The sequence below is a fragment of the Meleagris gallopavo genome, chromosome 1, assembly GCF_000146605.3.
Source record: "Meleagris gallopavo isolate NT-WF06-2002-E0010 breed Aviagen turkey brand Nicholas breeding stock chromosome 1, Turkey_5.1, whole genome shotgun sequence".
Lineage (NCBI taxonomy): Eukaryota > Metazoa > Chordata > Aves > Galliformes > Phasianidae > Meleagris > Meleagris gallopavo.
In genome coordinates this window covers 82,841,889-82,866,335 of record NC_015011.2, presented here as the reverse complement: position 1 = coordinate 82,866,335, position 24,447 = coordinate 82,841,889, and the positions used below count along the sequence as shown (strand labels likewise).

The 24,447-nt window shown below is 35.9% G+C and overlaps 1 protein-coding gene across 3 annotated transcripts in view; it reads right to left on the bottom strand.

Annotated features, from left to right (window-relative positions):
- Positions 1–510: 510 nt before the first annotated feature.
- TBC1D23 (TBC1 domain family member 23) overlaps positions 511–24,447 on the bottom strand; it is a 31,268-nt gene continuing 7,331 nt past the window's right edge. Inside the window, exons 4-19 of one of the 3 annotated variants that reach the window (XM_019619132.2) lie at positions 21,956–22,160; positions 20,658–20,781; positions 18,439–18,563; positions 18,284–18,327; positions 16,971–17,074; positions 16,287–16,409; positions 15,160–15,252; positions 12,780–12,950; positions 12,520–12,562; positions 11,719–11,828; positions 10,898–11,040; positions 9,692–9,736; positions 6,929–7,017; positions 4,819–4,954; positions 3,365–3,559; positions 511–2,207 (exon numbers count right to left, since the gene is read on the bottom strand). In XM_019619132.2, the coding sequence (XP_019474677.1) occupies positions 2,126–2,207; positions 3,365–3,559; positions 4,819–4,954; positions 6,929–7,017; positions 9,692–9,736; positions 10,898–11,040; positions 11,719–11,828; positions 12,520–12,562; positions 12,780–12,950; positions 15,160–15,252; positions 16,287–16,409; positions 16,971–17,074; positions 18,284–18,327; positions 18,439–18,563; positions 20,658–20,781; positions 21,956–22,160 (1,832 nt within the window). In that variant the 3' untranslated portion in view covers positions 511–2,125. Of the gene's footprint in view, positions 2,208–3,364; positions 3,560–4,818; positions 4,955–6,928; positions 7,021–9,691; positions 9,737–10,897; positions 11,041–11,718; positions 11,829–12,519; positions 12,563–12,779; positions 12,951–15,159; positions 15,253–16,286; positions 16,410–16,970; positions 17,075–18,283; positions 18,328–18,438; positions 18,564–20,657; positions 20,782–21,955; positions 22,161–24,447 lie in introns of all 3 variants that reach the window. The other 2 variants (XM_010720118.2, XM_003202771.4) reach the window with 2 other exon arrangements.

Genomic DNA, 24,447 nt, shown 5'->3' with positions numbered 1-24,447 from the left:
GGAAGGGCCTCGCCCCGCTTCGCCTCGCCCACAGCAGGCGCAGCTCATTACAAGTAATTAGATTCTTCAAAATATCGCTATATAGTTCACCTGCACATGAAATAATTCCTAGTTCTCACCTAATAATGTTTTCTACTTTTTTTCTCCCGCTCACACTGTCTCATGGCTAACAGAAACGTGCTGTGTGTTCTCAGCATTTTGTCAGTGCAATATAAGCGCGTGATGCTGAGATGGCTGGAACTTACAGATACCTCCTTTGTGATCTGGTCATTTGTTATCTCGACCTTTTGGGAAAGCTGACCACAGTTCACCCAAAAGTACTTAATCCAATCAGTTGAAATTCCAGTATACTTACATTAACGTGCTACTGGCAGCAGCTCCCCGTGATCCATAATCAAACGACTCTTCTGCAAACGACAGCCTGACTTCCACTTACAGCTCCCATTTACAGCGTGCCTCTAAGAAAACCTGTTCATTGACTCAATGAATCCCACACTGTGCTGTCAGAAGTTATGTTCAAATTGTACTGGTTTATTTACATCCGTCGTTTATAAACAGTAACACAAACATCTTTACATGAAAAAAATCTCATTGCTGAAGTAGGCACGGAGTTCAGAGACTCTTCAGGATATTTTCAGAAGGGAGTAGGAAGAAGAAAACGTAATACAACAGCTGCTGGGCAGAACTATAAATACACGAGAGTTGGCCCAGGTGCAATTTCATGCAAATATCTTTAACCGTTCAAGTTCTAATGGTGTTTACTCAGATAGTAAGGAAAAAAAAAAAGGAATTAGTTCCAGAATTAAGGTGCCCTAGCTTGATTCCTAGTAAAATAACTTAGAATAACTGGCTTTTATAAAGGTCAGTTTATTTTTTCTCCCGATGATGTACCAGTTCACAGGTTTTGACTCACTCAGAAAACGTCAAACAGCAAAACTAACCCCTAACATTTTAACTTCACAATTTTTGGTAATTTTCACAAAGTTGTCTACAAAGGTACTTTGCCTCGGCCATGAGGACATTCCTATACCGGGCTTCCTAGCAAGAGATCCATTCCTGTACCACGTAGAAGGCCAGAAATGCACTATTACACAGCTGCCTTCTCTCAAACATTCACTAGCTTACAGTTATTAAAGCAGTATAAACAAATGTTGAACCAATGAAGGTGGCATTTATTGCAAACACACAGCACTGGAAATCTCTTCACTTTATTTGTATGCATTAATTTTCTAGCCACACCTTCAATCTTCAACACTCCTTCAGTCAACATAAACTCAGTGCTGAACTGAAGGCTTTTAAAAGCCTAGCTTATATTTTAGACATTTTACTTGACAGGAGCCACATTGCTGGTTTTCCACTGCCATACGCATTTCAATGCGTGCACTCAGCCTCACATGAGAAGCAATTTTCACCTATCAAATATAAAATTTAGCATAATTAATGAAATCACAACCCTGTAGGAAAGGTTTATTGCGCGTGGTTCGTTTTGGTATTTAAAGATACCCTTATAATCAATTCCAATTATTTAACTTCATAGTAGAGAGGACTGCTAAAATGTTAATTTTCCAAATTATTTCCATTTCTTCCCCTTCATCTGCAGCCCAAGCTGCACTTACCCATTTCTAACTGAAGGAAACACTATTCCTAAGATTTTATCTGCTCTGCTTACAAAGCTAAAGTTTTCAGTAGTTCAAGTTACTACCCAATAGGCAAAAATCAAATTTATAGACTGTAGGCTATGGAGATATTTTACTTTCAAAATCAGTCATTTAAAGCCATCCTGTCTGCTACTGCTTCTCCACTTTGCTTCGTCCTTTTAACATACTTGTATGAACCTAGCAGCACGCCCTCTTATAAATATGCACATCACTCATATTAAAGGTGCATCGCAATGAAACAAACTGACCTTTATAAGACATACTTCTACAAAATAAAAGAAATTAAAAATCCTGTTCAGAAATTGGTAATAATTTACCCTATCTTAAGCCTGCTATCCAGGCACTCCCATCAGTAAATTGAAAAAACACAAAGTTAGTATTTGATTGGGAAACCATCAGCTCATGTCCGCATACAGTATCTTCGTTACTTCTTCTTTATAAACTCTTTTCTACAACGTCTTTAGTTATTAACTCTCCAAGGCATCCAATACTTTCATGATTTGTTGTTTTATGGCTTTGGTTGCATCACCTGCATTTGGAATCAGATACCTTAAAAAAGAAGCCATCATTAATTCACTACAAAACTTTCAAGCATCAACTGAAATTCTTTATTTTTCTTTCTTGCACAGATTAAGGGCAAAGAGAAGGGGAAGCTATTAAAATGAAGACCTACTAAGGAACTAGCATTTATTTTTCACAAAACATTTTCTGTATGTGAAATTTTATCTATTGAGTATTTCACAAACCATTCTAGAAAGAAAAAATTCTTTATTAATTAACAATGGCGTGGATTGCTACAGGTACCAATGTCTGACGCATGTATGGCAGTCCTTGGTTTTCTTGTTGTTTTTTATTCCTATGGGTATCTCCAGGTAATTTAAGTTACCATCTTCTCTTTTGTATTTGCTCCAGTCAATAAGCTGGTGAGGAAGTAATTCAATAAGAAGCATAGCTTTCTGCAATGTGTTTAACTTACCTGTGTTGGACATAATACCAAACTCATTTTACCCTAAGCAGCCAACAGGTATAGACAAACTTTCCTGGCGAGGCAGGAAAGTCATCTCCCACTTATTCTGAAAACAGAGTGCTTGCTGCACACCATTTGCAGCAAGGAAAAGGATGAGGAAATGACCAACTGATGTCAGCAGCTTTGTTAAAGTAGTGTCAAGAAACAGGAGGCTTTGCTGATGAAAGCAAACAAACGAACATCTCTCTGGCATCTTCCCCAGGATTAAATATTTCAGTGCTAATCATGGCAGTATCTAATTTTCAAAATTCAGGTTTTCAGGAGTTCAGAGTTTGAGATCAGGTTGTTATACAAGATACAGGAAAAACTGAGTGTCTCAAAAAGCACACCACAGAAAGAGGACCTCTCCCTTTAAATCCCACCCTTCAGAAAGCTGAACTTCAGGGAGCAGATACATGAAATGAAGTGGACTACTAAGGCATTACAGCAAGAAAACTCTTGTACTCATCTCACCCTCTGCAACTGTCGCTGGGGTTCCTGGAGTTCCCCCGGCTTGTTCTCCTTACTTTTTCACTCTACTGGCAGATATTTTCTCTAGCTCATATCTGAATATCTGCTCCTAAACAAAATCTATTACTTTTCAACTCGATTTTGAGAGTTACAGTACACATCTGATTTCCATCTGACAGCATCCTGTGTATCATTGCTACTAATACCAGTAGCTACTAAAAGAGCTTACCTTTCAACTGCCAAAATTTCTATGCCTGAAGTATTGCTATTTCCGTATTTAAAGGTGATCAGTTCTGGGTGCTTCTTCTTGGATGTGATTTTGACTACAGAGTTGAGTGCCTGTCGAGACTGTATGTAAGCCAGTCCCTTCCGCGATGGAATCTCCCTCAAACAATACATATGGGTTGCCGTTACTAGGAGGTGACTTGAAGGGAAAGAAAGAAGGCAATTACATTTTTTTGTTTAACTAAATATCAGCTACTTACAAAGCTAAATTTTACAAACAAGTTTTACACAGAGAACTAGGTAAAAAGGTTTGCAAATCTAAGAAACAATTTGATACTTCTGTCAATTAGGTATGTCTACAAAATACTTCACCTCATCACAACTGTTACGAGTGCTATCAACATCAAAAATGAAAACCACCTGGAACAAGGTCAGGTCATGCAGTGTGGGGAAAATGTCTCCAGCTTCTGTCTTCCATCCTTCAATCATACCCCAATGCCACCTCTTCATCTACAGAGTTGTAACTCTACATGTGAAGCATCAGACCTAAGCCATGACTGTTGCTATACAAGCACTAATGTGGAAATGCTCACTTGCCCACTCAGTTCAAGACCCACTTTTGGCTTCTTCCCAGAAGCAGTGCATGTGTGACAATGTACAAGTTGAGTGACAGACCACTCCACGTTTCATACGACATATAATTTTATGCTTCCATTAGATTTATGTTAACAAAAAATAAAAGACATTAACAGACCGTGATGAAAGAGAACGATCATCGTAATTTTCTGTTATCCATATTCAGTAGGATTTGTACTCTTTAGGGAAGCTAAAATGCAGTAAGCATAGAATTCTAGAATGGTTTGGGTTGGAAGAGACCTTAAAGCCCACTCAGTTCCAACCCCCTGCCATGGGCAGGGCTGCCACCCACCAGCTCAGGCTGCCCAGGGTCTCATCCAACCTGGCCTTGAACACCTCCAGGGATGGGGCACCACAGTTTCTCTGGGCAGCTGTGCCAGGGCTTCACCGCCCTCTGAGTAAGTAATTTCTGCCTAACATCTAACTTAAATCTCCCTAAAGCATCATTTTCTGCTCTTGCAGGTTAAACAAGGTCACTGAATCTTAGGGGCAAGATGAGCAAACAGTACAAGGTAGAGAGCTAGATAAGGAAAAACTGAAGCAATAGGTACTTGGGTCTACCTGGTCTTGAAAGCAAGCCTATATATACTAAGAACATTTTTCTTCCTTTCTTGTTTTACAAAGTAAACCTTCATACTATGTTTTGTACATAATTAACACTGAAAATATACGAATGGAAATACAGTGGTAACATTTAATTCTTACGTTGTTTCACATCTTCATTTTCTGATATAGTATCAAGAATAGTTTAACTGCTCGAGCATATTTTTAAAAGTGTATTGAGACAGATATTTTCATTACGTTTAGGACTAATTCCAGTACCTGGGAAACATATGTCCATTTTCTTTTACTTCACTACAGGGGAAGTTATACTTCACATCAGGTTTATTTATCCATGTTTGGATGTTGACAACCTCTTTTCGATCATCATCAGACATTGAAGAGCTGTCAATTTCATCTATTTGAAGAAAAGATGGTGGTTTATAAGGAAAAAAAGATTATTACATGTCAGACAACTTTTCAATTCACTCGAAACAACAGAAGCTATGCTATTTTAAACCAGGGTCCACCCAGCCCCTCAGCATCCATAAACAATCCCTCTGAGGGAAAAAAGCAGCATGCATATTTGATACTTCTCTATTAATTCTCTCTCAGCAGACAGCTCTTTTCAGCTCCTATGATTTCTTAAACTGCTTTTATTTGTTCTTTCAGTAAAGTGTGATAGATCTCTTCTACATAGGTTTGTCCAGACTCCCCATGAACTCATGTAAACTTTTTTCATCTATAAAACCAATATCTTTCAGTAAGGAGTACTGGAAATATGCCATTATGCCAAGAAGGTCTCCTCGTATTTGTTTTCAGACTGTGTACTTTACTTGATGGCTCCTTGTTTCTTGCATGAAAAAAAAAATCTGAAAAGATCTGTAGATCCCTTCCTAGGTCTAGCTTATTTTTAGGCCACTTTTCTTCCCGTAAGCTGAGTATCTTACAGGACAAAAGTTCTGATATATTCAATTATGCCTGAGTGTGAAAGCCATTTTACCCTCATCCTCACATTTGCAACCTCTCTCTGAACCTTCTCCTGTTCAAGCACATTATCTCTGATAGAGGATCAAAATGCACAATATTCAATGTGTAGAAGAACAATAGGTTTATGCAGAGACAGAATGACCTTAGTTTTATTCTGTTCCTTTCCTATTAATTGCTTGCATTCGACCTATCATAAACCTACTGTCCTACCACTGGCTGGACACAGCCAAATCAGCCTAACATTTTCTACAGTTGTAAAATACTGCTTTTATGTCTAAATATGATGATTACATTTAAATAGTACTTCTGGTGCTATATTAGAAGAATTAAAGCAATCTACTTATCTAAAGCAATGAAGTGTATTAGAAGACGTACAAAGAAGATACCCCCAGAATTAACTTCCAAGAACAACTTATTAAAGCGTCCCTTTTTAAAGTGCCAATTTTCTACACTTAGTTAAATTATTTCTTTCAGAATTATAAACACGCGCTTGAAAAGGTTCTCATGGAAAAATAATTGTGAAATTGGAAGGAATGGGACAAAATCCACCCTCATTCCATAGAATCACAGAAAGGCTGAGGTTGGGACAAACATCTGTTTGGAGATCATCTGGTCCAACCCCCAGGCTCAAGCAGGGCCTCTTAGAGCAGGTCTCTTTTTAGCTGATTGCGGTTATTTAACTACTAAAACATCCCAACCAAACAAAAATGCCTAAACCATACTAAAACTTCACAAAAAAGAGATTAGCTTCACTTTTTGCACTCTCCTGTACTAAAAAATAAAACATTTCTCTGCATGTGTTGACTTTGCTTGTTCAGATCACTGCAGTGATTCTTCTTATTCAAGTCTAATAGTGATTTTAAGAACAAATGTGAGTAGAAATTAGCTAAAAAACATTACAGTAGGTATGTCCTACGCAATTAATCTTCTAGGACCCGGCTTTCTGAAACCATATAGACTCTGAGCATCCATAATATTTTGTGATAAAGAATGGTACAAACTTAAATATGGGATTTGGAGAGGTATCTTGTTATTGTTAAAGCTCGCTTCATTTTGCTCCTTCCCAATTCTTCTAGAAGAAAACAAGTGACCATTTAAGGAACTCCAGGTATTATAAATCTCTTTTCTTAATCTTCCTAAATTATTTCATTTTCAAGTCAACAATTCCTAGTCTAGATATTTGTTTGGGCACAGAGTGGCTACTTGTGATGTGTGTTCCAGTTTTGCCTGTAATTTTTCCAGTGAATAAAAAAAATAAAATCACCATTAACAACCATGATCAATAATAATACTTAGAAAATGTCATACTGTAAGACAAAGATGTACAATATGCACTTCTGACTTATGGACACTTAATGTCTAAGTATGTTTATGTAAGCAAGAGGAAAATTGTCTGCTTTACCAGTGTCATATTCTTCTTCATCTCCGATGCTGAATACTGGTTTCACACCACGGTAAGGTTTTCCTACTCTGTCACTGCTGCTGACATGTCTGCTGGCAATGAAAAGGGAGGAAGGGACATTGGGAAGAAGACAACTTTCAAACGGATGGTATGAATCCTATCAAAACATGCTAGCAAAATGTAAACACAACGTGCAATTGAAAAAGAGAGGTTTCCATAAAGCCTACAAGGAAGGTGTACCCATCAAGTATTTTGGTTAGTGAAAGCATGTATTTCATACTTATTTGGCAAGGCTCAGTACTGTAACAAAGTAAAAGAAAAACTTAGAAAGAACTTCTGATCACCTTCTCAAGTGACAAAATACATTAAGAGACTGGAAAACTGAAGACATGCTATGAAGTTTCAAGCATGGAATTCTTGAGTTCAATCTGAAGTATTTCTGAACATCAAGGATAGGTTTATGAAAGAAAGTGCCAAATTGGGATGGAGGAAAAGATGAAGACTATTAATTAGCAAGTCTAGAAGTTCATTTTTCTAGTAAATAGGTCACTCCTCAGAAAGATGAAATACCATAACCATTTCAAAGGGGGAGTATTATAAAGCATTCACTGTAGTGTGAACTCTGAGTTCCTGTCAGGATTGCTTTCTCAGTGAGTCCAGTCCCGTAATCTTTAGTCAAGCCATCCCTACTGCTAACCTCAGCATCACTGGGATTTCTGCACAGATACTGACTTAAAAATCACATTTAAATCTGATGTTAAATAACACAAGCAAACATAACTGAGTCTTAATGTTTAATGTGTCTTCAGTTACCAACTGAGACAGCTTAAAGCTCCAGCTGTGAAGGCAGTCACAGCTGCCATGTTAAAAGTTCTGGAGATTAAATGCAGAGAAATACTTGAAACAAATAGGAGAAAACCTAAGGTGTTCAGAAAGCCTCCAAATGTGCAACTGCTGAAGAACAAACGAAAACAATACCAAAACAACAATGCTCAAAAGTTCATGATTTTCACCTTTCTAACAGGCAACATGTAACAGTTCAAAACAAAAACCATCACCCCAAAACACACCTGTCCATTTCTCCCTTTGTAATTTCTATAACCTCTTCTCCTCCACAGTATCTACTCACATTTCCTATCAACAAGTAAGACCTGGTTCCTGTTCTAAGTATGTTCACACACTTGTTTACAGGCTACTGTAGAACCAAGTCATGGAGGTCACCTCTCTAGTAATATAGAAACAAATGCTAGTGCATGTGACACTCTGTATATATATATATACACACATATGTATATCTGAAAGCAAATTTGAAAGTTTAAAAAAGCAATCTGTGTTTTCTATGACTAAAACTTATTAATGTAGACAAAACAAGGAGATGTTTAATAGGAAAAAATGCATTCTACAAAAAAAAGAATAAGAACACGAACAAAAAATAAACATACAGAAACATGCTAATTAGTGCTTAAGACAATAAGCATCAATGACACTGACAATTCAAGAGGGCAGTGTTTCTTTACGTAGATTTTTGTAAATATGGACTTGTTTCAGGAATACATAATCAATTGAGTGAGAAGAAACACGTTTAAGTCACGTTGACTTGGATTACACAGGGAGGATTTAAGAGAAGGTCTTACTGGTAAAGAGCAAAGTTAGTTAAGATGAGAAATGAAAGAGCATTTTAAAGCATCCTAAAAACTGTTCAACAAAATGAGCGTAAAAATTTCCACAATATTTAGCATTTCTAAAATTAACAAAATATGTAATGTGCTACTGGGACAGCTGCACTTCTTTAATAATTTTTTAAGAGGATACTGGTTAGTATTATTATTGGTTTTGCCTACAGGCAAATATTATTTTCAAGTATGTGCAAACTACTTGGAAAGCAGTGGACCAAAATCCTTGAAAACTCAAAAAAATTTTAATTCTCCATTAATCCCTTTGGCGCCAGTCTTAGTACTTTTCAGCCCATGAGGACAAAAAGCTGTAACACAATGTTCCTAAAGTATAAGCAAATTTCCTAAGTGATTATGCACGAGTTGTGGAAGCACGTACAGCTGTGGAAATCCACCATTTATCACAAAGCCACATTTTTGGTTTGTGAAATAATGATGAGGTAATATATCTGACACAAATGTGAGGGCACTCCATGTCTGTGTGAGATGCAGTAATTACGTGAATAAGATGAGGGAAAGTTTCAAGGCACATTTACTTACTACCTCAGCATTTTTTTTTTCCTAGTAATGAGTACTTCTGGTTCTATCAGTGTATTCTATCAGTGTATGCTAAGAAGCACATAAATTCCAGATTTACAGACAGAATTTCAGAATGGGCTCCTTACAGAGTAGGTCTATCCCCTTAAGTTCTGATATGAATTTGAAGCAAATTGTTTCTGTAGCTGCAGTCTCACTGAGGCCACAACTCCTTCAGTAACTGCTCCTGGTGTCTCACCAGTACATGTCATTTATAAAATATGACAACTAGAAATAAACAGAAAAAAAATTGTTCTGCAGAAAGCCACCATGAGGAAGAAAACAGGAGTAATAGAGCAGAACCCAAGAGAAGAAAGCACTTCCAATGCATTCTTTTCTTCCTCTAGTCCCCTGAGTAGTACTTGTAAAAAGCTTTAATAGATTTAAACCCACTGAATTAACATGAAAATATCTGAGCAATTTTGTCAGTGTAACCAATGCTTACAAATATTGCAATGCCATGCTAAATACGACAAGGGTGGTTTTAGTCAGATTGCTGAATTCTCAAGCTTACCGCTCCAGGCTTGCTCTGTCTGGCCACGGAATATTGAAAGGTATTCTATAGCAAATTGGGGCAGAGGACAGAACAAAAGAATTACAAAAAAAAAAAAAAGGTTACAAGGGAAAAACCTGGAGAAGCAATGGAAATGCTCTATACTCGCAATGTATCTCTCTCAAAGAGATTGTTTATAAAGAAATTAAGCAATTCCTCATGACAGCTAGCCATGAGGTAGAGAAATCTGTAAGAGTGTTATTAACAACATATTCCTTAATGCTAACTGTGGCTTTTATATAAATATGTGCCCTACTTGAATTCTTCACAAGACAAAGGGGGCTACCAAATGTGATTTAAGAAGTTTTTTCTTCCTATTGTGAACAGTTAAAAAAACATAATTCTAACGCACAGCAACAATCTGTACGTTTAATTAGATGCACAACTACCAAAAAACTGCTGTTGGCTTGACATCAAGCCAACACTATCAAGCAAACACTACCTCTGTGAGATTCTGGAATCATGTCCTTGCCACATACAACTCCAAGGGCTGAATTTGAAAGAATCCTGAACCAGGCTATTCAATTAAAACTTCAGATGAGAGCTGCTATTTTTTTATCTATTTAAGGTAAGTATTTAGAAAGAAGATTTCCTACTTTGAAAGTATCTTTTAACATGCTTGCCTGTTCTTATTCCCATTTCTACTTGCAGATGAACAAATGAACAAGAGTTGATTTGTGGTTTAAAAATTACATTTACACCAGAGCTTGAAAATTGCTATCTTCACAAATTTTCATCCTCAACTTGATTAGATGAGGTAGTAAAAAATTACAACTAACCAACCGAAAAAAACCCAACACAACAGAAATATGCCTAGAATGTTTCTTTCATTACCCATTCCATTAGAGGTAGTATTTCACCAAAATAGTGAAATAATTCTCAACTTTTTGTCTGAAGATAGAAAATATATGACAGAAATTCAAACTAATCACATAGTGACAAATTCTAGATAAACATTCAAAAGAAAAGGTCACTCACAGTGACCTTGCAATTATTAAGGCAGCACAACAAACTCTCTCTATCAGTGGTAAAACTGTGAGGGGGCAGGCAGTGTGAAATCTAAAGGCTGAAACTATAAGGTAACTTTTGTCTTCACATTTACAAAATAGCCACCTGAATTAGATGGCATTCCTCACTGTTAATCGTAGTGAGATATAAATGACCCACCTGTCTACTGGAGTGGATGTGTTTTCAATGAAACTAATAACTTTTTCTTTCACATTCACAGATTTAGTCTTCAAAGCAACTGTCATCTTATTCACCAAGGACTTGACTCCCTTTCCATCACTTGAACCATTAGGAGAATCACCCTGTAAAAGTAACTCTTCTCAGGATTAATCGTTTCAAAAAAATCAGGCAATTTAATCAGGAGCCCTGTTTCTTTAAGAGCCAAAACAGACTGCAAAGTATTAAGCTCAAAAGAACATCAATAACAGCATTACACGTTCTTTTGAATTCTATCAAATGACAGCAGCAACATGGGTCTGAACTAAAAATCTGAAAAAGCAAGCTAACAAACCTTATTAATCAGCACTCTATATGAAAAATAGAAAAGGAATTCCATTTGTGTCAAATTGCATCCAAATTAAAAGCCAAGTTCTAAGTCTAACACATTAGCTGTAGAGAAAAGACAACTCTGAGCTTTCCTATGAAACTGTAAGCCAGCTTTGGAGTATCTTATTCCCAGAATAAAAAGAAGCCAAGAGCACTGCCCATTACTTATATCTGTTGGAGAATGACTACTTATACTCTGTTGAACTCCTAGAGAGTTCCTCTCTATAGGTAGGCTCTTCCTTTCCAGAGGACAAGAATATTTAGGTCACCTCCAACCAGAGGCTGAATAAAGTCTGAAATTAAACACACAGCTGAGAACAACTGTGACATGCAGTAATGCACTTCATAGGTAAAAAGGAAGAGCCTGAAGAAAAAGTTCAGTACATTCAGTGGCTCTGAAACCACTGAATCACTTGAGCTTAACATTCACTTACATCGACAGAGGAGTTTATGCTACTTCTGGAGCCTGAGGTGCTAGCAATCCAGTGACCATATCCATTTTCCGGTCCTTCCACGTTGATATCTGCTAAGTGCTGCTGAAGGGCTGTTAAAAGGCCGTTAAAATGTTCAGAACTACAGTGGCATTAATCTGTAGATAAAAATACTGTATAACCAAGACTAATCTGAAACAATTTTTTGCTCCATCTGAATGAGTAAAGTTGATAAATTCAGATACTGCTATAACTATTTTTTGTTTGTTTTTCAAGTAATAAAAGGCATCAGCACAGTTATTATTTAAAAACAAAAAAGTCGAATACAGCAGTAGCAAAAAATAAGTCACTGCTTTGATCCCACAGATAGCTGCACATATTGACTAGCAATACTTCTGTACTTGTATAGACATCCCACTGCTGTAGAGCTTTACTGATTGATTCCACCAACCAAACGTGAAATGATGAACTAACAGTTTAAGAAAACACAATAATTATTAAGCAGCATCTTCACATGGATCTGCAGTGTACAGAGACTAAACACAAGGAATGAACACTTGGATGAGAAAATTTCCCCTGCTTCCTGCACTAATTTTTCACCAATCAGAAATGCAGGTATGCTGTAACAGTTATCCACACATGTCTAAATGCAGACCTGAGCAAATGACAAATCTGGCAACTGAAACAAATTTGCCATTCAGTTAAGTAATTTCTAGCTGAAGGCTAATAAAAATATCAACAATGTTAAGATACCCTGTTTTTTTAAGACAATATTAACACAAAAGTTGTTATTAATAAGCTTACCCATAAATCCTCCTTTGGCTATGCTTACATACTCCTTATTTTTCTGCAACAGAAAATATATTTTTGGCTGAAGAAAACATCCATGGATTGAGTTTTGCAAGCATGGCAATCAAATGCAGGTTTGTTTAAAAAAAATCACCACAAAATCTGAGTAATGTTAAAACATATTTGAAGGGGAAAACACTTTGTCATTTAGTATCAATCATGCCTACAGATAAACTTTACTTCAACTATTAAAATCAGCAGTAATTTAGTTGTACCTGTAAGAAGTGTGCCAGCACCATGTTCATATACATATCTTCTTCTTCCCTGCCACTTCCCATGAAGCAGAGATGTTCCCCACCAGCTATAGAGCCAGACTCAATAGACTGTTTTTGTGCTTCTAATAGGGATTTCACAGACTGTGCAAACTCTGATGGGTTTTGAAGCATCTGTGGAATGCATAAAAAAGTCTGCTTGACACTAACATACTGCAACATAACTTGTGAAAAGACACAGACTTTGAAAATGGTTGTAATTTGTTGAGCACAAACAATGCAGCATCAACACTTTACTGGACAGACAGACAGACACGCACACATCAGCTCAACCCAGACCTCCTGCTATATAAAGAACATGAAGAATGGCCCTTTTTTTCCATCACTGAACTCCCTAGGAAAGAAATACAACTTCAGTTTCTCAGCTTATTTTATTAGCAGACACTAAATAATGATGGAAAAAAAGTCTCTGCAACTTTTATGTTGTAGTAAGCCGGCAATATGTCAGAGAGACTGATTTTTGTTACTTCTATATGACCAAGTGCAACACTTTCTAACTTTGCTATTTTAGAAGCCTTTAAAATACCTAGAATTTATAGTGCTAGTAAGATTCTCCTCTTGTCTCCTTGCAAAGCTTTTTTTCATTGCCCTATCAAGATTTGGGGAAAAAAGCTGATGAGAGATACAAGGAGATACCTGGAGTTCTTAGTACTCTCAAAAAGTTAAGTCTGTGGTCTCCTGAAGGCCTATTATGCATGCAAAAACAATGCACTGCTACACAAGAAAGACGGAGAAATGTGGACATTCTAGATACATCTGAAATTTCTGCCTGCTAGAATGAGGAAGGCAATTAATCAAATTAATAAGGAAATGTTGATCTATAACTGGATTTACAGGGGAAAACATCAGCCTTACCTAGCTTTTACACTGAATTAAATGAAGAATCGCAAAGCACGTGGGATAGCCATCAGTACATTTGCCTGAATTTTAACTAGAGTTTCCTAGAACCAAGCGCGGGTGCTTTATTACTTAGAGCATGCAGTAAAATTTAGCTCCCATCTAAGACTGCCTATTAGCCAGGGAGTGTTTTTCAAGGTGTTTTTTACCCACAGTCTTCCCCTAAAGCAAACTGTATTTTCTTTGCATATAGAGTCATAGAATTGCTCAGGTTGGAAAAGACCTTCAAGATCATCAAGTCCAACCACAACCTAACCATACTACCCTAACTCTAACAACCCTCTGCTAAATCACGTCCCTGAGCACCACATCCAAATACAACCTATACAAATACACAAAAGGCACTGAATTTCCATGAATGGCTTTTTGTCTCAAAGATTATTCTCCGTAATTTTTTCCTCACACTGCACTTCTAAGAATACAGGTGAGCCTGGTAACCTTCATGCAGCATGATTTGCAATAGATCTTATCTATATCAACTGACACGCAATGCTACAGAGTAACTTAAATATGCAATAACGTCCAATTTAAAGATTACTTCTGTGGACGTTTTCCCCCACATGTTAACAAGCTTTATTAACAGTTTATAATGCTTATTTTTACTTTATTGAATCTGGTATTCAATTAAGTCTAGAAAAAAACACTCTCGTGTACTGCTGGGAAAGTTTTTCCTAAATAATGTTTTATCTAAGTTAAAACCCCAAACACTAAACATTTATACTTGTGCAAATCATACCAAATAATACGTATCTTAACTACAGAGATTAAGATACTAGAGGCAGGATTGTGTTCCTTAACTGAGAAAGGTAAAACAGCTTGTTGTGCCATATGTAAAGAGAAATTAATTCAGAGCATTTATGGAAGCAGCATGGAATGAAACAGCAGAGGGCTAAAACAGAAATGAAGCATAGGTGATTTGGGGAAAAATGACAGAAGTATGACTGAATGTTCAATTAGAAATTCATAATCAAATAGAAACTACAGCAAAAATTTTAATACAGTAATTAGTCTATAGTACATCTCAGTCCCAAGATTAATGCACTTCCACTCTTATGCTATGTTGCCAGCATTTTAAAGGAGCAACCACACCATTTTCAGGACGTGTGCTCCTTACGACCAGGCTACTGATCATAAAAAGAACTCATCTAAAAAGAGATGAGTTCTCCAACAATGTCTAGACTTTTGCTTCTACGAGTTTCCAGTTCTCACCAGAGACCAGGAAGTCTGGAATCCCACATTCCAATGTCTCAAAGGACTACACTTCTCAGTAAAATGATGGTACCACAGTTGTCTTTAGTTTTGAATCATTGTAATGTAGCTAGACTACAGTTGTCCAGACAAGCTGTTCTTTCAGGACAGACATTCCTCTTTCCTTCTACTTAACCTGGGATTCAAAAATCAATAGAGAAACAAATATCATACGAACCAAATCTGAGTCTAAATGAAAAGCTGTTGATAAGTGCCCAGCATTGTACTGTTCTGCAGGACGACAATCCACTACGAAGAACCTCACTCCTTCCTGAAAGAGAAAGATTTTACCTATTACAAAAATTTTAAAATCATGTAGTCTGTGATAGGAATGCACATAATCCAACTATATTTTAGTAGTAATTCCAAAGCTTCAGGAACCTTCCTCAAACGGGCTAATAACTATCCGAAAACCCTATTTTGAGAACTCCATACTACTATTATCAGATCACCAGCAATGTTTTAATAGTGATTTCTCATTGATACACAAGCTTTCAGATCAGAAAAGTTCAGAGTGCAATATGCAGTACAGTTATTTCACCTCTACTCTTACTAAATGTAGTGGATACAGCAATATGCATCTACAAGACAAGAAGGCTCTGAAGATCTAATTTAATAATTCATTTCTACTAAGCACAGCACGTATGGATAGATTTATGTCCCAGTAACTTAAATATAATATATAAGTATATGCATAACTTTATTTGCAGTAAGAAAAGAAACGCATGCATTTTCCAGTTGGGACCTATAAACTGCTACATAATACCAGCAGTGAACAAGAAACACCATAATCTAGCTACAACATTATCCATGTATTGGTTTCAAAAAGCATGGTATGAAGAGGTCTTACATGCTGTTCCCTGCATCTAAGTATATCTGCAATGAACTACCACAGAAATATCTTGAATCCATTTTTTGTGTGTTTAAGCAGCTCACTGATAATAGACCACTATTTCAAACAGCATTTTTCTCAATGGTGGTGGGTTTAAAATTTTTCTCTACAATAGCTACATCTGGAAAGGAATTCAAATTAGTGAATTACTTGAAGCATCCACCCCTCAGGTCTAAATCATTTATATTAAGTTCCCCTTTGCTGTAGCCTCTGGTTGCTACAGAACAGATGTAATGCAGTCAACAGATTATTTACAAGGGGAGACAACTTCAGTACAAGAATACTTTTTCATGAAATAGCAAATATTTATTTGTGTGTAATTTGTGTGTAAATTGTGTATTTCTGATACATGAAGAAGTCAGGGATTCCTTTATTTTTCTTAAAATTGGAGAAAAGTAATTCAGCATACTGACTCCTTGCTGCTGATTTGCTTGAAGAATCTCAGACACTGAAACTGCTAGACAGAGAGCCTGGCTCAAGTCTGTGTCATCATCTTTGAGGCCCAGTAAGCTGCTGCCAAAAAGACTGTGATTGTCCTGAAAAGACAAGAGGGGAAAAAAAGTTAACTGAAGCCACTGCCTTTAAATGTGAAGGCACAAAGTAAAAACACATTTGTAATATCAAAAATATTAAGCCCAACATATGCATATTTTGTCTGCATAATCAAATCTATTCCATGAATTCACTGAAGTCGCATTTCTTAAAGTAAGGAAGGACTGCAAGAACAGAGCATGTGATGACAGCTTTACTTCAGGTAAGTAACTTCTTTTCTGCTTGCTTTTATAAGTACAGCTAAGATTGCTGTACAGTCTACTACGAAACAGTAGTGTCAGCATGGAATTTGTACTTCATCTGTTCTTACAAGAACCTGGTTTGCAAAACAAGGTCACTGGTAATGAAGCAGCAATTCTGCAGGGAAGCTTCTTGCCAATACATTTCGCTTAAACTTCTTATCTTTCCAAGATTCTAGAAGTAAATGCTGCCAGAGTAACAATAAGGAAAAGATGCCTAAAATATTACAACTAAATAACATGATACCGTTAGCAGAAGTTTCAGTCACCAAAAAGAAAAGAATTTCAAAATTACTTTATTATTACCTTCCTGAAAGAAGCTGGAGTTTTGCTACAGTAATATTGTGCCAAAGAGAAGAGATCCTCTATATCTTCTACTTCAAGATTGGCTGGTGAAGTTTCTAAAAATTCTGATACATATATAGAAACAATGTAAGTGCAACATTATTTCAGACAGAGAAGAGCCATTGTGCCATGTTGTAAGTTATTTCTAATTTTTTTTTATTTGAATCTCTTTTTAACTTTTTTTTTTTAATTAAAGCGTAACACGAATGTTGATTCATTATCTAAAGGAAACGACTCCTCATTCTAAGGAAGCCTATTTGATGCAAATTCAAGGCTTTGATCCAGAGTAATTCAATTCTACCACACTCTTACCTCTGCACAGTTTTAATTTCCAGTTGTAATATTAAGTCAGCTGCCTTTCCTAAAATAGACTGAACAAGAGAACTCTCTGGAACAGGTTACTTATAAGTTGTACTGTTGTATGTCTAGAATGGTGCAAGGGTGCAGTTCTACAGCTAAGATGCAAAACCCCAAGCAACCTCATTTTTAGCTATCAGGAACTGCTTTATTGATTGTATTGTGTTGTGTCATGTAAAAAAATAGAAAGGCAGTGAAATAGGCTCACAAAAAATTTAACGTAAATTCTTTTAATCATATTAGAACAGAACAGTGTTTATTAGAAAGATGGAGAGGGTGTATAGTGTCAGGAGAAGGGAAAATGGTTTTAAATTGAAAGAGGATAAATTTATATTAAATGTAAGGAAGAAATGAGGGTGATGAGGCATCGGGACAAGTGGAAGAAGCTGTGGATGCCTCATCTCTGGAAGTCTTCTAGGCCAGACTAGATGGAACTTTGGGCAACCTGAAGTGAAAGATGTTCTTGTTTACAGCAGGAGGGTTAGACTAAATAATCTTTAAGGCCTTTTCCAACCCAAACCATTCTGTGATGCTACGAAAAGAGCAACGAATTAAGCCTGGATCAAGTGCATACAAAGATAATAATCTGGAAAATGCAACAACTGCAGTAGTTCTAAAAAAGGATTTGAAAGTTGCTGTTTTGAGCTTGGAAACGAATTATTTCAATTACTCTGAACTGATGAAGAAAACTAGGTGTGGGAGTGGTAAAAAGAAATAAAAGAAAACAGGACATGGCAGATGTAACACAGCAAAAGAACAACTGGAAAGGAATTAGTAAGTGAGGGGATGTATCGATGAGAAAAAACAGTGGGTAAACAGTTAAATGATAATTCAGTTATTTAGTAATAAACATAAACAAAAAGGATTGTGTTATATGGTGAATATTTCACTGGTAGATGTGTAAGTGAAGTACTTACTTAGCATTTCTTCTTTCTCTGATTCTTGTGCTAAGATAACATCTCTGAAAACAGTAAAGGCACAGGCAAAGGTTAAGACAGTAAAACCAAAATGAGTCAAAAATAAATTGTAAATGTCAGCATGGAAAGTTTCAAAGATTTAACTGTACACTTACTTTGCATTGACAAGGATGATCAACATTAAAAAATAAATAAAGAATGGATCTGCTTGCTGTAGATAACCATCCCATATTGCCTGAGTTACTTCAGTTGAACAATAATAGGAGAAAAGGCTTCCAAGCTAAAAATTTAGAAAATGTTGTGAGCAAGAGATAAACATAGGAACAGTCTTGTCAAAATAAGATTTTTAAGAGATACGAACCAGCTAAAAAAAGGAACAACAAACAAAGACATGTGAAAATACACCTTTGTACCACGTATTGAAAGGCAGTTATAGCCTCAAAAACAATACTTAAGGAAACAGTGCAGTAATGCTACAGCTTCAGTGTGAATAAATATTCCTTGTGGGAAGGCAAACTCAGCTTTACGTTGCAAGCAGAGAAAACTGAACCAGTGATGCAGCAATCAGACTGGGATGCTTTTTAGCTCACAGCCACTTAAAACCAAATATACTATGCTAAGTCAGTTACAAGAAACTAATAACATTTAGTCAGGTAGCTTAGCAAACAAGAAAGAAAGATTCAATTAACAAGCTAATTGAATATTGTTGCACATTAGTTTGATGATGTTACTAAACATTCTATTATGATTAGTTAAGGCTGACTAATTGAACATTTGCAAGCAACAGAAACTCTTCATTACCATTTAACAAACTGGCTGCTCCCACGCTCCCTTTTAAAAATACACTATCTGAAATGCAAAATTCAAAGTGGATAGAAGAGAAGGTAGTAATTTCCTTTTATGCATCCCAGATAAAATTTGTAATCTCACCTAATTCTAATGTATCCCAGCTGGCTTCATTGGCATCTTACTGAGTTTTCTGTTACATTTAAATTTGTATTAACAAAATAACAGCTTTCAAAACCTTAGTTAGCTGTCTTTATACACTACCATGGAATATTTCCACGCTTCCAAGAAAACATATCCAACTCAGCATCAAACACCACTGAAGTCAGTATGTCTCTGAACAGTGGCACAAGAGGTCTCTGAATATTGCTTATGAATTTTTACACTTAGAGAAAGCTCTATATAAAGTTTGTAGTGAGTTTCAATGTAATTATATAAAATGAGATTTACGATTGTTCTCTAAACTGGTACATCAGAGAGCCTGACACTGAGACAGACAGTAACATTAGCTCATTTCTCTACATCCTTTCAAACAGAAGATGTTTTTCCTAATAAATCACTACACTTTCAATAAACAACTTTAAAAAAGTTTCTGTCTACCAGGGAAAAATACACAAAAGGAGGTAGGCCCAGTAGTAAAAAAGACTCAATTCCTTTTTTGAAGATTCACGACTGGCCAAAGGCCAGAGAATATAAAATGATTTCTGGATACCTTTTTAATATTAAAACTGGTAACAGCCTAAAAAGTCTTTTTAAACACAAACAATCAAGCAAAACCCTAACCTTGAAGTTTAATACGTTATTCTTGCATAGTGAATGGAGTTACAAAAAGTTTTGCAAAGCCAAAGACAGAAGACTATGGAAGAGTTCATGAGACAGTAATGAAGCCTTCTTTCAGTTTATGTTCTGCAAGTGCTGTATCATGTCATTTTATTGTTGATGCTAAGAAACTCTGGAATATGAGAACTTGGCTGCTTTATATTGTAAACTTTACAAACAACCTAGTTGATGTAAGCATCTTTAGAACTATCTGCAATCAAGACAGTTTTGAAGCTAATAGAAGAAAATGAATGATTCTTGAAGGGTGAAATATATGTATGTCTAAGCTCTAAAAGGCATAACAGCTGTATGCTGTAGCACTGTACTAGGTAGTAAAATTTATCCATTGGAATGGACATTCTTAAAACAATTAGAAAGCTTATTCTGAACTGTTATGCTGATGTTTCTCCTTATCTACAACTATGCAACAACCCACTTTAAAAACTAATGTCAAACATTATGGTTGCTTATCTTTTGACTATATTGATTGCTCTCATTGCTAGTTATTCCACACAGTTCTAACAAAAAGAACTATAGCTCTAACATACATAGCTCTGTCAACATATAGTACAATAAAAATGCCATGTTTACAAGATCTTACACCTTGCATCACACAACTGAAGAGAAAGAAGCCCACACTATGCTATATAATTTATTTCAATTTACAAAGTAGTAACCTCTTGTACTACTCTTTCCTTAACTAGTAAGGTATATCTCAGTGTAAGATAAATTTAGTTTTCATTATGTTTCCCTACTTTCACTTTATTACCCAGTTGAGTGCATATGAGTCCGGTGTCATCTTCTTAGTATCAAGAAAGGAGCAAAGTTCAGGCTCGTGGTACTGAAGAAGCAGCCTGAATAAGTGAAATGGTCTTCCCTTCAGAAAACAATCCCTGAAAACAAGCAGTGAAAATAATCGTGAACCTCTCTCATAAAATTTCAGTCATCAGACTTAAAGTAGCAATTTCTTATCAGCTGTGATAATGTAATTTCCAACATAGTTCTTATAATTCACAAGCACTAACCTTGAAACCAAAATACTTCATAAAATTCAGGAAAAGCAAACCAAAACAAAAAGGATCTGCAGACACCAAAAAACCACTATGCTGATAAGGCAGGAGAAAGAATTTAATACTTCTGTATTAGACCCTTTCTCAAATATTTGTAGTATTAAAAAGATTGAAATATCAAAATAAACCTTGCATAGTTAACTCAGTGTTGTGAGCTCAAAATAATATTATTCTAATACAGCAGCCAATGGAATTTTAAAAGGTGGTAATTCTGCACACAATTAACAATGAACTGACAATTAATCAGGCAGGAAATAAAGTAGTATTTGGAATGAAGAAGCGGGTGTGAATAAGGCATTAAGAACAAATCTCAAGCACTTAAAAACATTAAGTAAGCGTACGTGGAATGTGATACACCAATCTCCATACAGTTATCAACCTAACTTTCTTAAACAAAAGTACATCTACATTAGTGAAAGGGAAATATTCATAGCAAATTACATGTGGAGATTCTTTCTGGAAATTATCACATGATCTCCGATTTCTCATTAAGTTAACAGGACAAAAAATGCGACAAGAATAATGTTGTATTACTGAATTTAGCATAAGATTCTAGACTCGCACATCATTTTGTTTGAATGGCTAATATGGTCAATTATTCAAGTCAGTCAGTAATTCCTTACCACATTTTAACATTAGGAATGGATATATATCCAAAAATAACTTCAAAAAGAACCTTCCACCATTTCTAGTGACAGCAAAGCAGCCCTGTTTGCATTTCTCACAAGCATTTTTCCAATTTCTTTTTCCCTGTGGTATTTTCTGCAGTAATCAACTCTCAACAGCATACCCAACTTGGAATAAGGAAAAATAAGCCACCTGATCAAGAATTTATAACCAATAGGCACTGAAAAATGTTCAATTTATCAACATACCAAGGAATCTGACAACACTGCTAAAAACAATGCTCCTGTAGTCCATACCAACATACACATTCCATCACAAAATACTTCTAGTGCCCTTAAAAATAGCATACAGACAGAAGAAAGCATTTTACCTTGGAATGTATTTATTCATGATAGCGTAAAAGCAGTTGTACAAATCACTGCGTGGCAATCGAAGGTGAACCAGAGGTGTGAGGAGGTGTATCCAACCAAGGCAAGAACTGTATTTAACATTGCGTGATTTACAGTAAAAAGTAATAACAGACTCAATGTCCGAAAGCAATACTGACTTCTCGTCTTCTGGCACTGACAACCGGTCTGAAATAAGCACAGAAATACAAACCACGTTAATGGCTTTTCAAAGACTGTGAATACGTTTAGTTTGTAGTGCAACTGTACCACTGTGGAATTCTGTATGCTTGGGAAATAGAGAATAGCAAAAAAAACCACAAACAACCCAAATTAGCAGCACAGATTAAATACTAATAGGAATACATCTTGAAACACATCAAAATGAATGACTTTTTTAACCTCTGTAGATTAAAACATTTAACATTACAGCAAAATGAGAGAAGTTAAGATTTACTGGAATCTAAATGAAACAAAAAGACAGAGCCTTTAATTCTTCTACTTCTATTTGTTATGCTCAGCAAATAGCTTATGCTCAACTCCACAACAGTTTCATTTGAATTTCAGCACTGATCAACTCACAATACACACCTTCCAGTTCCTCCAAAGCTCACTGACGTGCAGATTCAGGAATATCAGTAGTTTGAAATCAGCAAGGCTTAGAGACTTAAAATCTAGTCTTTATGTATAAATCACATTTTAATATCTACTCTTAAATTATTTTCGTAAAAGGTGTTTAAGTTTGAATTTCTTGGGTAACCATAAAAAGAAAATAATTTGCTTACAAACAAGTTTTAAATTAGGTTTAGCACTGTTGCTAATCAGAAAATACACTGTGAACATACACTCCTTCATACAGTGCAGTACATTGTTCAACTTCCTATAAATGTTGTGAGGAACTGGAAAGTTAAGATGCCCCCTATTTACTGACAGACTAATTCTGGACCCATTAAATAGCACAAAAATCTGGGACAAAAGCAGTTCTGTAATTGAAGTAGTAAGGCTAACACTTCTTAAATATCGTCATGGCTGAGTTGGATACTTACACAAAGCTTCAGCTTACAAAGCATCTTTCTGCATAGACTCTTAAAAAGCTGGCAACACTTCAGAAAAAGTACTGGCACTCACCTCAATGGAGACAATGAATCTCAGACATACTGAAATGTGTCAATGCTGTAGCACAAATTATGCCACTCATAAAACACAAAACAAATAACTACTCATAAAGAAAGGATCTTAGCTTACTTACAGTATAAGTGTATGCGTTTGCACAATTTTCAGTTTAATTTTCAGTTTATATCTCTCTAGATTTTTATGAAAAATCAAGCATTAAATAAACTTATGAATTAGTAACTTAAATACATGTTTTGATCTATACAGATTATATCAATCTTACTTTGGCCAAACCGAACTACAGTAAAAGAAGAAATAACTATGTTATGTTCATTCCAAAGGGGCAGAACGAAGAACAAGATGTATACACATCAAGTTAATGCAGGAGCATTATATTTCCAGTGAACCTCTTTCCCCATCAGTTACAAGAAGCCCATGAGTCTCATTACTGTTAACTAAAATTTTTTTGTTGCAGAAGCTTTCAATAATTTCCCACCAAAGCCATTGAACATTCAATATTTCCTTTCCTCAGCATCTCTGAAGAATAAAATAGCATGCAAAACACAAATGTTATCCATAGATTTACTTTAAAATGGGAAACCATTCGCACTGCAAGAACATGAAAAAGATATATTTAATCCAACCCCAAACTGAAATCTCTATATAACCTCTCTTCTGATCTGATTCTACATTAATTAATCAGTTTAATATTGTTATATGTTAGAAAATTTGGAAATAAAGAGAGAAGGAAGGAGAAATAACGGCATTTAGAGAGTGAAGTGATTAATTTTATGTTATATGAATAATAATTGTGATGTGTTGCCATCTTTCTGAAGGGATGTGTGATTTGACAGGAGTCATATTCCTTTCTTTCTTTTCCTTTATAGGACAGGCACGGAAGGAAAATAAGTTCTGCTACATTTTCAAGCTGGAAAATGTACAACTATTTTAGAAGTGGTATGTATGCATGCATGGAACTACTCCATTCTCTGCCTTAATTTTCAGTTCTGTAAAAGTAAATTAAAATGTGCCAGGAAACAAAATGGAAGATTCTCTTATTGATGCCATGGGAAGACGTATCCTTACTGATCAGTCAGCACTGACTCCATAAGTAGATCATTGATGCTACCATTGCTGCAATGTTCCATCAGGGAGTCGGCCATTTTTTATAATGAGCTGCCAATCAGATCCTGCAACAGCTCCTTACAGGCATGCTGGAATACGACTTCCAGTGCCAGGACAGTGCCCTACTTTCAGAAATACAGCCTTTCATTTCTCTTGGAAAAAAAAAAAAGATTAAGAAAATAACTCTTACAAAAAAACCCAGTTTATTAACTGCAGGATGTTTAATATGCTTCTTCTC